This window comes from Papilio polytes, unplaced genomic scaffold (genome assembly GCF_000836215.1).
Source record: "Papilio polytes unplaced genomic scaffold, Ppol_1.0 DF823691.1, whole genome shotgun sequence".
NCBI classification, from domain to species: domain Eukaryota; kingdom Metazoa; phylum Arthropoda; class Insecta; order Lepidoptera; family Papilionidae; genus Papilio; species Papilio polytes.
The window spans coordinates 1851755-1868928 of NW_013525513.1; the positions used below are offsets into that span (position 1 = coordinate 1851755).

The following is a 17174-nucleotide window of genomic DNA, read 5'->3' on the forward strand; positions in this document are numbered from 1 at the left end:
TAGTATTTTCATACCTAAAATAACAATACTTAAATATACACTGGACGAATCTATGTAACAACCATCAAATTCATATAAAAACATTTCTGCACATACATTTTCTTACAACTATACTTTAATACTAAGAGTATGCACAGCGTTGACTAAACTATCGCACAACTGTTTAGTTGCACTTAGAATCCTATGAGCTATGGAGATACACAACTTGATTAGTTGTGCTTAACAGTAGTACAAGCAATATGACTACAAATTGTACCAAACTTTTTTTAAGTATACTTTATTACTATAAAAACATTCCTGCAAAGATTTTTTTTTAAATATAATGTGATTTAGTGGCAAAATTTAATCATTAAAAAGTGTCTTTTTTCAAATTCCTCGCTAAGTTCTAAAACGCACACTATTGGTCGAAGCAAGTGGCTTATCTAATATGGCGTCGCTGTGTTGACAATACACAGTTCAGTTACGTTAGTTTATATAGAAATACACTCTTGAAGTATTTTACTGTAAACACGATATCAAAACCAACTTCAAAATAAAAAATAATGAATAGAATTATTAATTACCACTTATTTGTACTAGGAATAATAAAAATGATTTTCGACTTTTTGACCTTGAGATACTTTGTTTTTTTTTTACGTGAAGTGACATCTGAGCGTATGTTATGAATGGAATAAGACGATTGACGTCAATTGTCCCATGTCAACTCTGACCGCGTTTTAGTCGCTCGAAAATGGTCGTAATTTTATTTTATTATTTTTAGCTCAATGGTTGAATATTTTCGCGTGAATTTTTTTCTGGTTATTTTATAACAAGTAGAATCGTTTAAAAAAAGAAAAAAACACATGTATATTCCCTATCGGCTGCGAAACAATCGACAATCGCACAACAGTTGTGCGATAGTTTAGTCAAAGGCGCCCTCTAACAGACGAATTGTGGAACATTACATATTTAAATATTTCGCTTTTCAGTGTCTTAAATGACAAGGCCACGATTAAATTCCAAATTACATTAAAATCGACGTCTATTAACTGTTACGAATATTTGAGATTCGTTTCAGAATTCGGCCGTAACATAATTTAAAAAATCAATATTTACTTTGTAAAAGAAAATTATTACTATATGGTGTAAAAATGTAAAGTTGTAAAGTAAAATTATTAATATTATCTTAACTAAAGGACTAAACTAAATACGTGAATATTAATATTCGACCAACATTTCAATATTCGGCGACTGCATATCCAATATTATCTGATACTGTGAGAACACACAGAGCCAGCAGTAAATCTGAAAAAAAAGTATTGAATGAAATCTAAAAAAGTTAGTAACCAAACTTTAATTTAAAAAAATAAAGAGCTGACTAACTAAATGTAATAGATAAATATACTCAAAAATATTGAAAAGAAAATTTAGAAAAAAAGTTATAGCAATTGAAATTTGAATTGGGTTTTTCTATAATTCTTCCCTATCTATACATTTTCAACTTTTTCATTCATGTAACTTTTACACTGTTAACAAATCTATACTAAATATATAAAGAGGAAAGATTTATACTTTTTGGATTTTTGTATGTATTGAAATAACTCAAAAACTACTGGGCCAATTTCAAACATTCTTTCATTATTAAAAAGTTCCATTATCAGTAACAAAAGCTATAATATTTTATTTTCACGCGAGCAAAGTCGCGAGCGACAGCTAGTTAGTTGTATACTCACATTATATGCCATCCATAAGAAGTCAACAAGTGCAGCAAATGTAGCATCCAACTGAAAATATAAAAATGCATTAAAAACGAGCATAACCACATCTCAGCATAATTGTCGGTCATTTAGGTTCCAGGCAGTTACAATCAAGTCACTAAATGTGTCCGACTAGGGGTTCAGGTTCAGAGCCTACCCTAAATCAGGGGTGACTAGGACATTGTCTTACATACTAGCCCACTGCGGGTTGACTTTACACATTTCTTTCAATTTACTGATATGTGCAGAATTGAATTATGATTTCCTTTACAGTAGGAACTTTGGGAAAACCTATACTAATATTATAAGGAGGAAAGATTTGTATTTCTGTATTTTTATATTTTGTATGTATTCGCGTAGAAACGAATGGGCCGATTTTAAAAATTCTTTCAACATTATAATTTATCTATGAGTTACATAGGCTATGTTTTTTATTATTTTATGATTTCACGCGAACAAAGTCGCGAGCAACAGCTAGTGTACATATAAAACTCAATAAAACATATAAGTACATAGCAGGAATCAAACCCTGGACACGCAGATTACAACTCATGTTTATACACTGAGCCATAGACACCCTCATGTACTTTAATCTATATCTATACTGATATTATAAAGAGGAATGATTTGTATTTTTTTATTTATTGACATAAGTCAACCACTACATGGCCAATTACAACATTTCTTTCACCATTAGAAAACTATAATATTGCTAAATAACAGGCTATAGTTTCAAATTTCATATGGATGAAGTCGCGAGCAACAACCTATATGTGATAAATGTTATCCTCTACAATCTGTCAATTTTATAGCTTCGATATTACACTATCTTTTTTTGTCATTTGGCAGCATATAATAAAAATACATCTATATTATATACAATATCAATGTTACTTACATAAATATAATATCCACCGAGGAGCCATAACCCAAAAACAAACTGGAATAATATTATTAATCCCATTGTAAATAGCCATGGTAGTATGAAACCTCTCATCCAAATGTTAATACCAATTACCTGTAACAGAAAACACAATTTCTTAAAAATTCAACTAACTTGAACCTGGTATTCAAAAAAATGTACTGGCCATATTTATAAGACAAAAACAAGTAACTTTCTACATTCTAAAATATGTTAAAAAAATTTAAGATTAGAATATAAATTGCAAACAAGAGATTAAAATAAACCTTACTTGTATACTATAGTAAGAGTGGGCTCGCTCCTTTGCCTAAACTATCGCACAACTGTTGTGGAATTGGATATTATTTCACAGTGTATTAAACTGTTTAGTTGTACAACTAAAATTCAGTAGGCGCACCTTCATATAAGGTCATAGGAAACAAAGCAAGACTAAACAGTTGTGCGATAGTTTAGTTTCAGGTGTGCACACTCTAAGAACAGCAATGACAACTATTATTTGACTTTATTGGACCAGTAACTATTAAAAATCTCTAATTTGCAATAATATATAGTTTAAAGAAATTCAGAAGAAAATTAAGATAAATGGAATTATTTGATCATACCATTAATATAGATGAAACTATGAGGGTAGTGAAAATAATTATGAAGATGATTCCAAATACTTGTAGAGCTGAAATAAAAATGTTGTAAATTAGTACAATTTCAAAATGAAATAAACAAGTACTTATAAACATAACTGCTGAAAAATCGATGCATACAGCTCTGAACTGGTAACAAAAGTACATATCATACAAACTTAATTAATATGTGATGAGCTGTCTCTTTGCCCCTTATACTATATTCTAAAAAAAAGATATGGATCAACAACTATGAGAGAAGCTGCGTTTCCCGCCTGGCAACGCCCATGTATACTAATTATCCTTTTCTTTGCAAACTAATAAGAAAAAACTTACATCCTCTAACATCAGCTTCAAATAAAGGATTCCAAAGTTGTGTAGAATCTCCTCCAGCCATTTGGTAAGCAATAAATGTTATTAGAATCAAACTCATTGCCGCTGTGTACACTGCCACAGCTCGGCTGCCGGATTTTACTGTCGAAGACCATATACATGGTGACCAGCAAGATTCTAACACAGGCATCGTCAATGGACTATTTCTTCACTTAATTTTCACAAGATTTCTCTTAAATATGATTCAAAGTACACGTTAAACTATTTCTAATAAGCGTGCCACACCTACAATCACAGTTATTTCAAATAATTCTGCCACAGTTTTAATCGGTGTGCGAACTTTAGTACAAAATCTATTGAATGTTTATAGTGTTAACACGAATTGTTATTGCGATTTCATGATTAATTTAATTCAAACTTTCTAGATTTTTATATAATTTGAATCAAATCAGAAGTTGTTTAAGCGTTTGTTGTCACTTGTCATAGATTGAAAACAAAACACAGATAAAGTATGACATGACAATTGAAACAAAAGGATATCAGAATACAGATAATATATTTTGTACATTCAACATTTTTTTTAATTTATACTTAAAATGCTAAGAATACCAATTAATTAACACAAACATATTAACAGAATCACAGAGAGAATATAAAACCCAATTTTCGTAAGTTAATAGAAGGAAATTTTTACCTGGCAACATTTAGAAGATTAATAAAAACAAAAAAAGGATACAGATTGCTTGATTAGGGAACCAGACGCGATAAAATATTTAGATTTTGGGATGTGTTTTGGAGATTAACATCTCCCTCTTCACCACTCGTGGAAGTTGAAAATGAAAATAAAGAGTAAAAAAATACTACTTGTCGTAAAATGTTAAATACAATGTTTTAAGCCTTAATACTACAGACGTGTTTTGTTTCAGCCTTAATATACCACAGGTTCGTTTCCGTGGCCGTGCTCTGGAGGTAATAGGGACAGGAACTGACGTTGATCGCAATAGACAAAACCAAGAAACACAGCTAGTTTATCAAAAACTGAATGCAACATATGTCATGCATCAACATTCAACCAGTCTCGTCCAAGTTCCGAGTGCTTGACCGATAAATATTGTAGAAATATCAACGTAATCGGTTAAACTCATGATAATGCGCCGGCGCGGAGTTACGTCTCGCGAAAATACTGCAATGTCAATAGTTGATAAAGCTAAGATAATTTTTTAGAGTGTGCAGTCATACATTTTACAGCTGTATATTACAAATCCAGTACTGGGAATGAACAGTAGAATTTTAAGTATTTTAGGATTTGAAAGCTGAGCCGTAAATTACCCATTTTACTCTCTAACTCTCTACTACTCTATTACCGGTTTAAGCCGTGCTACCGCCCTGGGCGAGATATCCATGGCGTCCCCTTTTTAGCATTTGGTTAAAAGGATTATTGAGACTCTGTCATTTGCAGACTGACGCCCTTTTCTATCCAGCGCCCTGGGCGGTCGCCCTATCTCGTTTAACGCCGGCACTGGATGTATCGACTTGTGTAAGTCTCCTAATAAAAAGCAGTTCAAGAAACTTTATCATGTACTTGTGCATTAAAGGGTTTTAATTTTTAACTCAAATAATTTAAATTACACACGTGTGTTAAGCAAATGAACTCTTTTATATTTTTATCCGAAAACGAGTTCACATTAAAAATGAACTCATTTTGATCTATTTTAAAATAAGAATAAACTATTTTTTTTTCATTTAATTTATATTTTCAACTGCAATAAAATCTTTTTTTTTTAGTATAAAACGGTTTAAAAACGAAATACTATGTAAATAGTTTGAACATTTCATGAAGATGTTATGGGTAACTAGTTTTATATGAGAAGTTACTGTATAAACTTACAATCCTATAAACTCTACTAATGCCTTTGTAAGTATAATACGCGGTAGCTCAGAACATACTTAAGTAAAACTTAGGCTTTTTGTTAAGTTTTAGATTGTGTATTAAAGGGATGCTGATTTTAAGCGAGTTTTATAATTTACGGGAATGAATATTACGTATTGCATAAAATAAATTGAATACTGTCGTGAAGTAAGAAGCGGTATCGTGCATGATCGCGGCCGGTTCGGCGACGACGTTCGTACACTCGGTGACTTCATACCGGTTTGATCAGTTTTAGATCGGTCTGCGCCCGCGCGACCGTTCCGTTCATATTACGAGTCGGCGCGCTATCGCTTTTTTTATTATTTTGTATCTTAAAAATCGATATCTACACTTTTTTACTTAAACATTAAATAAAACTGTGCAAGAGTGAGATTTTGTTGTGTTTCTGTGACATAACCTTAAAAACATTGGATGTCGATGTTTTTTTGCAGCGCAACTTTTGCATTCGAGCCTTGTGTTGTGTTGAAGTTTTGGTACGAGTGAAATTGGTACCGGTACTGGTCTATGGTCGGTATCTGATACCAATTAGTTCAGCGAGTCAAGTTCATTGTCAGCGGTTTAATCAAGATTTGAAAACTGGTGAGTGGATTTACGGGAGAGACTTTCTTCATTGTTTCTTATAAGATGTTTACTTCGATCGAAGTACGGTGTTAAAACTGTACGAAGATACTTTTCGTCTTCATTCGTTTCAAATTACTTGAAAGTTGTAACTCTACTCGGGCATTCTTTCTTCGTTGTGTAATTATGAATAAAACTGTTTCCTTTTGTTCAAGTTTTTAAAATGAAAACTGGTGACTAATTTGCTAAATAACCAACCCTAGTCTTACTAAAGTACTAACTCTGGCTAAGTAAGTTTTATTTGGTAGTCAGCTCCGATTGATAGGTATAGTAACCCCCCAATTTGCGTTAATGCAGATAATGTTTTCCTTATTTTTCTTACTTGTAAGATTCACAATATATGCATACGGGTAGATTTTGTACACCTAAAATATATAACGATTTTATTATGGTTAAAAAAGGTATTAAAAATAAAATTACGATCGAAGAAACGACAAAACAAGTTGACAAATGCCGTAATTACAAGGGCAGTAACATGCCAGTGAGTACAATACTTGCAAATAGGGGTGTCAAATGCAAATGTGCGATAAAAGAATTTCTTTTTACAATCTAAGAAACAAGAAAGTACTAAAAATGGGTGGTAACGTTTATAAGGGTATTGGTGTAAGGCTGAGCTCTTTGATGACGGTTACTATTTTATGGAAACCTCTTTTAATATGAAATACACCGAGGACCTTCTTTTATTTCGGGGCCAATATAGCTAAAAGCACAACCATAATTAATTTACTTTACTTGATATACTAAATTGGCGTAGCGACACAAAGTGTTAATTAGCGTCTTAAATAATCTGTTTGTGATTCTTTATTTTTATTACTTGAGTATGGAAACTATTTTTGTCAGCCCTACATATTACAATATACAAGATTGAGCGGGTGTGCATGGGCGTTGCGTTTGCATGCATCGTATGCACTGGGCATTGACAAGAGAAGTGTTACTTGCGACTTTGAGGTGTGACTACACTTAACGATTTACCCACGTGAAAATTCAGTCGTGAATAATACCTGGTTTACACTTGGTTGTAGACAGTAGCATTTGATAACTGGTTTGTGAATACGATCAGTGAATCCATACAATCTATGCCTGGCCTGCTGTACTGGAAAATGTGAACCAGGCATAATGCCGTGAATTACTACTGGCGAAATTTGTATTAAAATATTGAAATCTAAGTGTCTCGTTTCATTTGAGCACAAGAAGTAAAAATAATTAGACTATAATTGTTGATTTAAGATGTTTTGATTTCTAGTTGTAATTTCTTACGATATATGATACTCTACAAATATAGATCGAATTAGACGTAAAGGATTTTTTTATCAATGAATCTCGGTGTAAAATTTGAATATAGAATAAAAATATAGCCTTAAAAACATGAATAACGTCGAAGTTAGAGAAAATTTAGATTTATTAATGTTTGCTAAATATGTACAAGTGTATTTTATGGAGATTAGTTACTTTTATAGTATGTAAATTATATGTTTATTACTTAATTAAGGAATTTATTCTATTTTCATATTAAAACGGCTTTATTACATTAAATAGGATTCGATTTGAATTTTAGATTAATTTAGTTATAAAAACTTTTTATACAATACCTACATCGTACTTCTGTTATTGACAAGATAACACTTTTTTATTATATTTTATAGATGCTTATTATTAACTAGCTGTTCCCGTGCGGCTTCATCCGCATAAAATTATGAAAATTTTATTTTATTGTTTACATGTGTCAGGTTGCAAATGTCAAAATGACATGATGACAAAGCATAACAACCTTGATGTTGACAGCAATTTATGGTCTTTTTCCCATATTATGGTTATTATTCAAAATATTTACCCCCTAAGTTTAATGGCGTGAAAATGTATAGCCTAAAGCGTGACGTAAGTGTAGGGATTTTTAATAATAAAAGGATTATTCAAAAATATGCTGTAATTGCTGACATCTTAGGCAACAAAGTGTGTGTTTACCCTTTATTATAATAGATAAATCAAATATTCCTTTTTAGTATGGGATTCCCAAAGTTCAACTATAATAAATTTCGTTTAGTAGTCCGCCCATGCAACCTCATAGAATAAATACAGATGCGTTGGTGTTGGCTTCTATCCTTGTTAAGAAATGTAAATGTGTTTTATTACGATAATCCTTGAGTTATACTAATAATCAAATTATTAAAGATGTGACAAGTTAGTGAATTTTAAATAAAATATTGCTGCTATCTGACAGGAAATTATCGATTTTATTGTAAAGAATTTAGGTATAAATTACTTTGTACGGATTAAGCTATTTAAATTCTGTTATCATCAAATTATTGAATTAAACTAATTCGGAATTCAATTTTATTATTTATTACTTGCATTTCTTTGTTAAACTTTTATTTTTATACTTATTAGTGTGAGACGAAAGATATATTTATTTGTTGACAACAGTTAATATTATCATCTAGTGCTAGTCATCATCAAGAAAGATATAGAAGAAAAATCTTTAAATATAATGTCAATATCGTGAAGTACTTATTAAACAGCGCCATCTCTTGGAAGATGTCTTTAAACTATACATATTGTCAGAGCTGAATAAATGCAAATTAACTTTACAGAGTACCAAGTTGTCAGTGCTTATGTATAAAAAAGTCCTACAGTGCAACAATCTCCAGAATTATCATGGGAAGTGTGTTTCTTATCATTACCAAGTTTCCATATCATTTTTATCGCGGTTCACTTAAGGTATCTGGGTTTATAGGGGAAATCAATAAAATGATTCAATTTGATTAGGTTTTTATCATATATTCTATATTTGACATGGCCTTTTAAGTGATTCTGGACATTTAAGCGCAATTGTTACGTTTCTAAGTATTTTTGTTCTAGTATTTTCTACGATATTCTTCATTTAAATTATAACATAGATTAGTTATTTTCAGACTGCTAAGACAAACAAAAGGCGAATTAATCTTCATTTCGATTTTTAAAATTAAAAATAAACCAACATAAATACAGATCTAAAAATAACTGGCTGGTAAGCATTTATTCATCTGAAGGCACGTTGACAAACAATTGTCAAAAGGACATTGACCTCTGTGTTAAATTGGCAACACACGATGCCCGATGTATTATTATTCTTTTGAAAAGATTTAATACGACTTCGTTTCGTTCTCCTGACTTGAAACACGATACAGCCTACGTTCATAAATAAAATTTAGTTTGCAGGCGTCTTGTAGGGTTCTGTAGGTGATTATATGCAGAACAGATAATTTGACAGCCTTTTGTTTATAATCAACGATTTTCTTATTATTGACTAACTCTCCCGCGACTCCGTCCGCGTGGAATTAAAAAAAACAAAAGCAAGTAGTCGATGTGTTCTTCCAGACTGTCCTCTACATCTATGCCAGTCATTGAGATCCGTCCAGCAGATAAGGCTACAAACTCTAACATTCATCCATCCATCTAAACTTTCGCATTTACAAAATTATTAAGATTAAAGATGGCCTTATTATGTAAATATTTCTGTAGAATATCAGTTTTAGTTTTGTCTTTGATTGGTACGAAGTTTTCGTTTAACAAATACGGAACCCTGTTTGAGATAATATTCGAAACTGGAGTGAGCTTTCATGAGCACTGCCGGTTCGAGCCACGTTTTGTTTATAGTATATAAGATATGATTTAAAACCTTGTTCTCATCAATCCGTTATCGGATTCTGCAAATGTTACGTACTGATATAATGTTTTTAAAATAAACATCGGTACGGTCTTGATTTACACATTAAAACATTTTTTTGTATGGAAGATAATATGTTATTTAGAGAAAAATCTTTAATCTTACTTAAGAAGTACTTACAAATCCAATAGTTTAGATGGATGGATGTTAGAACTTGTGCCTAAACTGCTGAACGGAGCTCGATCATTGACGTTAATTTAAAATATAATGAAAAATCATAGCCGCCTATGTTACTCACCGATAAAATACCTTTCTAACGGTGAAAGAATTTTTAAAATCGTCCCAATAGTTTTTTAATTATTTCAATACATACAAATATACAAAAATACAAATCTTTCCCATTTTTAATTTTAAGTATAGACCACTACCTATGAATAATAAAAAAACTTAATTAAGAAGTGTTACGTTGGCCATAGAAGTCCACATTTCAATGATTAAAATCATTTAAAAACAAGTCAATGTATAACTAGAATATCCAGATATAGTGTTACATAATTATTTAAAACGTTATCTCTGAGTTATTAAAAGTAGTAGTAGCATATGTTTTTACAGATTATTTTACACATCTAAGGGAAACATTGAGGTCAGTAGAGCCATTCTGGAGATACCTTCATCCATCTATCCGTATCTATGTAAACTTTTACATTTCTATACTTATATACTTATATTATAATATAGCGTTAACACACTTCTTTGTTGCCTAAGATGTCAGGAATAACAGGATATTTTTGAATAATTCTATTTTTAATAAAAAGCCCTAAACTTGCGTCACGCTTTAGGCTATATATTTCAACGGCATTAAACTTAAGGGGTAAACATTTTGGATGAAATACCATAATGTGGGAAAAAGACCATAAATTGCTGTCAACATCAAGGAAGCAAGGTTGTCATCATATCATGTCATTTTGACATTTGTAATTGATAATTTGACAGATGTAAACAATAAAATAAAATTTTCATAACTTAATGCGGATGAAGTCGCACGGGAACAGCTAGTTTAATATAAGTTAAAAAAGAACTTAAAAGTTAGAAAAGTTAAAAAAGAAAAAAGAACTTACAATATGATCACGTATTTAGCAGCAAGAGAATGTATAATATTGAGTACCGATAGGTCTAATTACGTTTTTTCTTTACTATTCACGTTATAACTATTATTTTTTTAAAACTGTTAATCATACTTTTTCATACTAATATTAGAAATGCGAATGTTTAGATGGATGGATGTTTGTTAGAGTTTGTAGACTAAACTGCTGTACGGATCACCATGAAATTCGACACAGATGTAGGGCATAGTCTGGAAGAACACATAGGTTACTTTTAATCCCGGAAATAGTTAAGGTTCCGTGGGATACGTTAATTCTATTATAATTACCGCTATAACAGACCAAAGCTACGTTTGATTTCATCCATTCACAATGACGTCACCAAGCTCTTAGCGGAGGGACCGGCTACGTCTGTCAAAATAATTACCAACAATAATCTCATATTGACGTCGCGATTTAAACAAACAGACATGCCCTCGTTACCATAGACCTATGTTGCTATTACAACTGACATCTATGCTAATATTATAAAGAGAAAAGATTTATATTTTTGTATGTATGCGATTCACGTAAAAACTACTGGGCCGATTTTAAAAATTTCACTTTGAGAAAGATAATTTATGTTTGAGTAACATAGGCTATTTTTTAATTTCACGCGAGCGAAGTCGGCAGCAACAGCTAGTGTTAAATAAAACGCTTGGTAAACCAACATAAATAAAAAGTAATATTGTTTTCGATCCATCAAAAACTTTAATTTCCGGTTTGTAATAGAAAAAACGGAAACAGTAAAGTCAAAAACGTAAAATGAAATGGCATTGATAAAATAATTTGTGTAGAATCATGAAAGCTGCGACTTGAGTCAAAATACGAGGTTCAAGAAAATACCAGGTAAATAATTATGTATTTAGCTTTCGCCCGCGACTCTGTCCGCACGGAATTACTATTGAAATCAATGTAATACATGTTTATGGTGGAACACATAATCTCTCTGACGTCCATAATTTTACTATTTAGATGCAAGTAAGATTCAAAAATCTAAACAATTTAAAATTACAAAATTATCTTGATAAAACTAAATTAGTATTACGGATTGTTTATAGTTCGTAATAGGTCTTATCTCGACGAAAGAGTGTAAAAATAATAGAATAAAAGTGTGTCAGCCACGAATGCGTTGCGTAAAGATCTCATGGGTCCAGTAGGGTTGCCACATCGCAAAACACGAGGAATGTAAAAAATATCTATTTTCTTAATGTTCAATACATTTTGTGAAGAAAACAACATTTTGCTATTATTTGATAGTACAGATTATAAATTTTGGTTGTTAATATTTTATTCCATCGAAGCCCTAACATATTTGAGTCTACAGTAAAATGCCACAGGGTCGGACTAAACAAAAAGGGTAAATATTTTTTCGTAATCAATGAAATTCGCTTCAATTAAAGCTTGATATAGTTTTCATAATTCAGTTTATTCCCTTGTAATATTTTAAAATAATCTATAAGGTCCACTTTATTCCTACAGAAAATAGCAAATATCATACTTCATACTATAATATTATAAATACGAAAGTTTAGATGGATGGATGGATGGATGTTTGCTAGAGTTTGTAGCCTAAAAGGGCTAAACGAATTTCTATGAAATTTTGTATAGATGTAGAGGATAGTCTGGAAGAACACATAGGCTACTCACTTTTGTTTTTTTTTTAATTCCACGCGGACGGAGTCGCGGGCGAAAGGTAGTTATTTCATAAATTACCATCGTCCCAATTGGACATTTGAATGTAACAGTTGTCTCTAGGAGTAGTCTTGTAGAGTTATTATTAATTGAATATTTGATTCCCAAAATATAATTGTTAGTCCGTCCCTGGTACCATATGACAGCATATTACAAGAGACAAATTATACGTTATGTAAGATGTTCGGTGCGTGATTGATGAACACTATTAATCTCGGTAAGCATTACGTCTGTTTTGTTTCGACTATTATCAACTGCTTACTAAAATCTTAAACGCTAACTGCTCTAAGTGTCTAAATGCATTTACGAAATAAATGATATAGTAAATGCTTTACTAAAAGGACAATGACGTAAAAAATGCTAGCTTTTGTAAACTGTTTAGATAGATTTATATATTTACTTTGATATGACTAATTGATCGTGAATCTATCTATACTTCTATCTATACTATTATTAGTATAGATAAGTTTAGATATTATAAAATAAAGCGTAAACACACGCTTCTTTGTTGCCTAAGATCTCAGGAATTATAGCATGATTTTGAATAAAACTTTTTTTAATAAAAAGACCTACACTTACTTCTCGCTTTAGGCTATATATTTTCACGCTATTAAACTTAGGTGGTAAATAAATTGGATAAACACTAATGTGTGTGGGAAAGAGACCATAAGTTGCTGCCAACATCAAGAAAGAAAGAATGCCAAGGTTTGTCATGTCATGTCATTTTGACATTTGCTATTGATAATTCGACAAATGTAAACAATAAAATAAAGTTTTCATAATTTAATGCGGATGAAGCCGCACGGGAACAGCTAGTTAAGTATATGTAATTGAACTGGGAATGTTAATTTACAGTGACATCTTCATGTATCACAAATCCAGTCCTAATAAATTGACATTTTCAAACAGTGTCATATTTGGTTGCCAAATCTATTAGATTCTTAACTCTATGTATTAGGCAAATATTCCGATTAGCACGAAACTGTATGCGAGGCATGTAGAGATAAAAAAGCACTGTCGTCTCTAGGCGTATATGCGCTTCTCGGAACAGTCGGCTTTTTTCTTACGCACCGAATATATTATAAGACATTACAATCATTTAAGATTAACATCTTGAATATTAAATAAAAAAAAATCGGCGACATAAAGACACGACTTATTTTGTAAGTACAGGATCTAACTAATTTATACACAGAGATTAAGCTTGCGGTTTAAAGTTTTGTAATCCGCGTTGTAAGCTGTTTAGGTATGTGATTACGTCATAGAAGAAAAAAAAATATGTCTAACAAACAAGAAGAATGCCTTTCTACTTTTAGAAGACTAGCAGTTTAGGAAACAATAAAAGTGAGTTAGCTAGTTTCCAATATAAAATGGAGATTTTCGAATTCTCTGCAGATCACTTTTTATATTTACAATGATGTTAGCTTTCCGCGATTACGTCCTCCATTAAATTATACTAACCTTAGTGAGTAGTCTATTTTTTGTTCCAGTCTATGTTGTACATATGTGATAAATTTCAACGATTTTTGTTAAGCCGTTGTGGAAAAGCATAGTAACAAACATTCATGAAAACTTTCGAATTTATAATATTAGTAAGATAAGATAAGAAGTAACAGTATGATGTAATATTATAGGCAAATTGAATTAAGAGATAATTTAATAAACAGTTACGATATAAGAAATGCAAATATTTCATTGATTTTAATTAACAACCATATTAACATTTTTATGTTATTTTATCATCTAATTTCTAAGTGCTAAAAGTTTTAAAACAATTGTCTTTTATACATGTTCAAGATAACATACGAATTTATTATCTGTGCAAAATTTTCCGTTTATTCGTCAGGATATCAATAAGAAGACAGATTCAATATCATACATCACACTACCAAGTTTTAGTAAGTGTAAGGATCACTTTTGTTATTGACTTACAAGTTAATTTTTATGTGGTGGGATTTTTTTAAGTTTGATATAGCAGCACTAGTAAATATTCTTTAAAAAAAATCTAAAATAATTCTATCTATTATAAATATTGATTTTACAATAAAGTACGGGTTTATTTAATCATTTATTAAAATTACCACAAAACTGAAGTTGTTACTTCAAAGTTGATGTACATAATAGTTCCAATAAACACTAACTGTTGCTCGCGACTTCGTTCACGTGGAATTTTAAATGTAGTAAAAAAATGTAGCCAATGTTACAGTGATCAGTGATAACGAAACTTTTAAATGGTGAAAGAATTTTTCAAATCGGCCCCGTAGTTTTTGAGCTATTTTAATACATACAAAAACACAAATCTGTCCTCTATAAAATATAAGTATAGATAAAGATATAGCAAACGTACTGAACTCGTTGAATTCTTCCTAAACAAATATTTGTTGACAATCTTTTGTCTCGCCGAGCTTTACCATTTATGGCGTTAGCAGAATTTCGCGCGGACATTAAAATATGTAGGTTGTTTGCGTAAGCACTGCAAGTATGGAAACTTTTTAAATTCGCGTGATTTGATTATGAAATCGCATTTATACGGGACTCTTTAGGAATTTTCAAAGTAAAAGCTCTTTTGTTTTTTATTAACGGTAGGTACTTAAAATGCCATTGATGTTGACAGAATACCTTTTAAGGATTTAAAATTTAGATTTTTTTTTCACCAAAAGACAGGCGCTGTCTTTGTTTTTTTCAAACAGAAAAAAGGGATATCAATATTTAAAACAAATAGTTTCAGTAATTTAAACCTTTAGTTTTAATCAACAATATTTTTAACAACATCTTATCATCCCGGAATGCGGGCAAACAAAGATGGCCGCGTCATAAGGCGCGTGCAGATTTTATTCACAATAGAAATTCCTAGATGCAAACGTCGCAAATGATAACGGTGTAAATATTTGTTGATCGGATTATAGTGTCACTGCTAGGGAACACCAAGGACATTTATTATCCAGTTCTATTTTTATACAAGCCTGCTACAATATGGATACTGCGAACTAAGAATTCTAACTGGAGACATCTAAAACTAATAGATTTCATGCAGTTTTTTGACCGACTTCCCAAAAGAAGGTACTCAATTCGTCTGTATATTTATGTGTTACGGCATAACTCCGCCCCTGGTAGACGGATTTTGTAAATTCTTTTTTTATTCCAAAGGTATTGCAGGTGGGTCCCATTTTTTTGTTTCATTTTTGGATTCGTAGGCTACGGGGTAGTTAATTAAATCACAAATCGATTGAGAAGCCTTTAAAACGAACGTATTAAACACCACACAGTCGTTTAGAAAAGTCATATCTTTATAAAACAAGGAGGCCTATTTTTAGTCCTTTTCCCTTTCCACTCTTTTTTTAGAGGACAAAGGAAAAGTGGATTTGACGGTGGAGGAGACGCATACGAAGGGGAAATTTCCTCTTTATGTGCGTTACCTCTTCCTTTAATTAAGAGTAGACAATGCATCTGCAATTGCGGATGTCTATGAGCAGCGGTCGCTTTCCATTTCGGTGGATTCAGGTGGCCGCTTGATCGTTTGCCACCTTGTATTATAAAAAAATACATCGTTTCGTTAGAATTATGGACATTACCTTTGACTCAAAAAGAGATAGAATGATCTTCGTTAAAGCTGATATTGAAATCCAAAGCGTGGGTTGTGTTCAGATTAAATGTTCCTTTATATTCTTTCATCAATCGTATTCGATGATTGGAAATAGGCACTTTATTGCGTTAATATCTAGGTTAAATTGGATATTTTTTCAAATAAAATAACGCTTTTATTCAATCAACGAATATCTAAATGAAATACGAGACACTAATGATCAATAATTATTGGAAAACGAAATGTCCCAAAGGCGCAAGTCAGCGTCACACCTACGCAAACCTGAATGGTACTTAATTAAGAGACCACACAAATCAATGCGTTTGTTTTTTTCACACCGTCCGACACAAAAGATTAATCAAAAGATTACCATCTGAAAGTTAACTCCGACTAAAATATTACGTGTTACGTACTAATGCAATAACATGAGGATCGTCAGGTGTTCAAGTTGTAGTTTATGTGTGAAAACTAAATTAGGTTATGTTATGGTATACGCGGAATTAAAAAAAAAACCTTATTAGTGGTTTTTGTTTTCTTTTAGACTACTTTCTACATCTTTTAATTTCTAACTAACTTCCAACCAAGCAAGAAGATTTTGTACTATTTGTAGATGAGATTTTTCTTCTCTACAATGTTTCGAACGAAAACTAGAATTGTTTCTTAACTAAATTTACCACTAGTTATCAACTACTAAGGATCAATGAACTAAGTATTTTTATGGTAGCTGATGTCCTTATTTGAAGTGAATACTATTAACGGCTGAGCATAGTAAACCAAGAAATAATCGCAACGAAATTAATATTTAGGGTATCTAAACAACCATTTCAAACACAGTATGACTCATACAATATTTATTTTAAAGACCAGTTTATAATAGGACAAATAGTACAATATTCTGTCTAATTTACTAAGAAATTTGTCGAGATAAAATACAAGACGCTGCATGTTCTTGGCA

General features: G+C 31.4%; 2 protein-coding genes across 2 annotated transcripts in view; one reads left to right on the top strand and one right to left on the bottom strand.

The window, feature by feature from the left end:
• Nucleotides 1–838: 838 nt before the first annotated feature.
• LOC106104121 lies at nt 839–4101 on the bottom strand. The gene is made up of 5 exons (XM_013284073.1): nt 3612–4101; nt 3261–3328; nt 2635–2754; nt 1713–1763; nt 839–1284 (listed from the first exon to the last, which is right to left on the bottom strand). The coding sequence occupies exons 1-5, from the start codon at nt 3796–3798 to the stop codon at nt 1198–1200; spliced, it is 513 nt and encodes a 170-aa protein (XP_013139527.1). The 5' UTR covers nt 3799–4101; the 3' UTR covers nt 839–1197.
• A 1651-nt stretch (nt 4102–5752) lies between these two features.
• Nucleotides 5753–17174, top strand: part of LOC106104230 (rho guanine nucleotide exchange factor 17) — a 79181-nt gene continuing 67759 nt past the window's right edge. The window contains exon 1 of the mRNA XM_013284207.1: nt 5753–6117. The gene's annotated coding sequence lies outside the window, so the exon portion shown is untranslated. The remainder of the gene's footprint in view (nt 6118–17174) is intronic.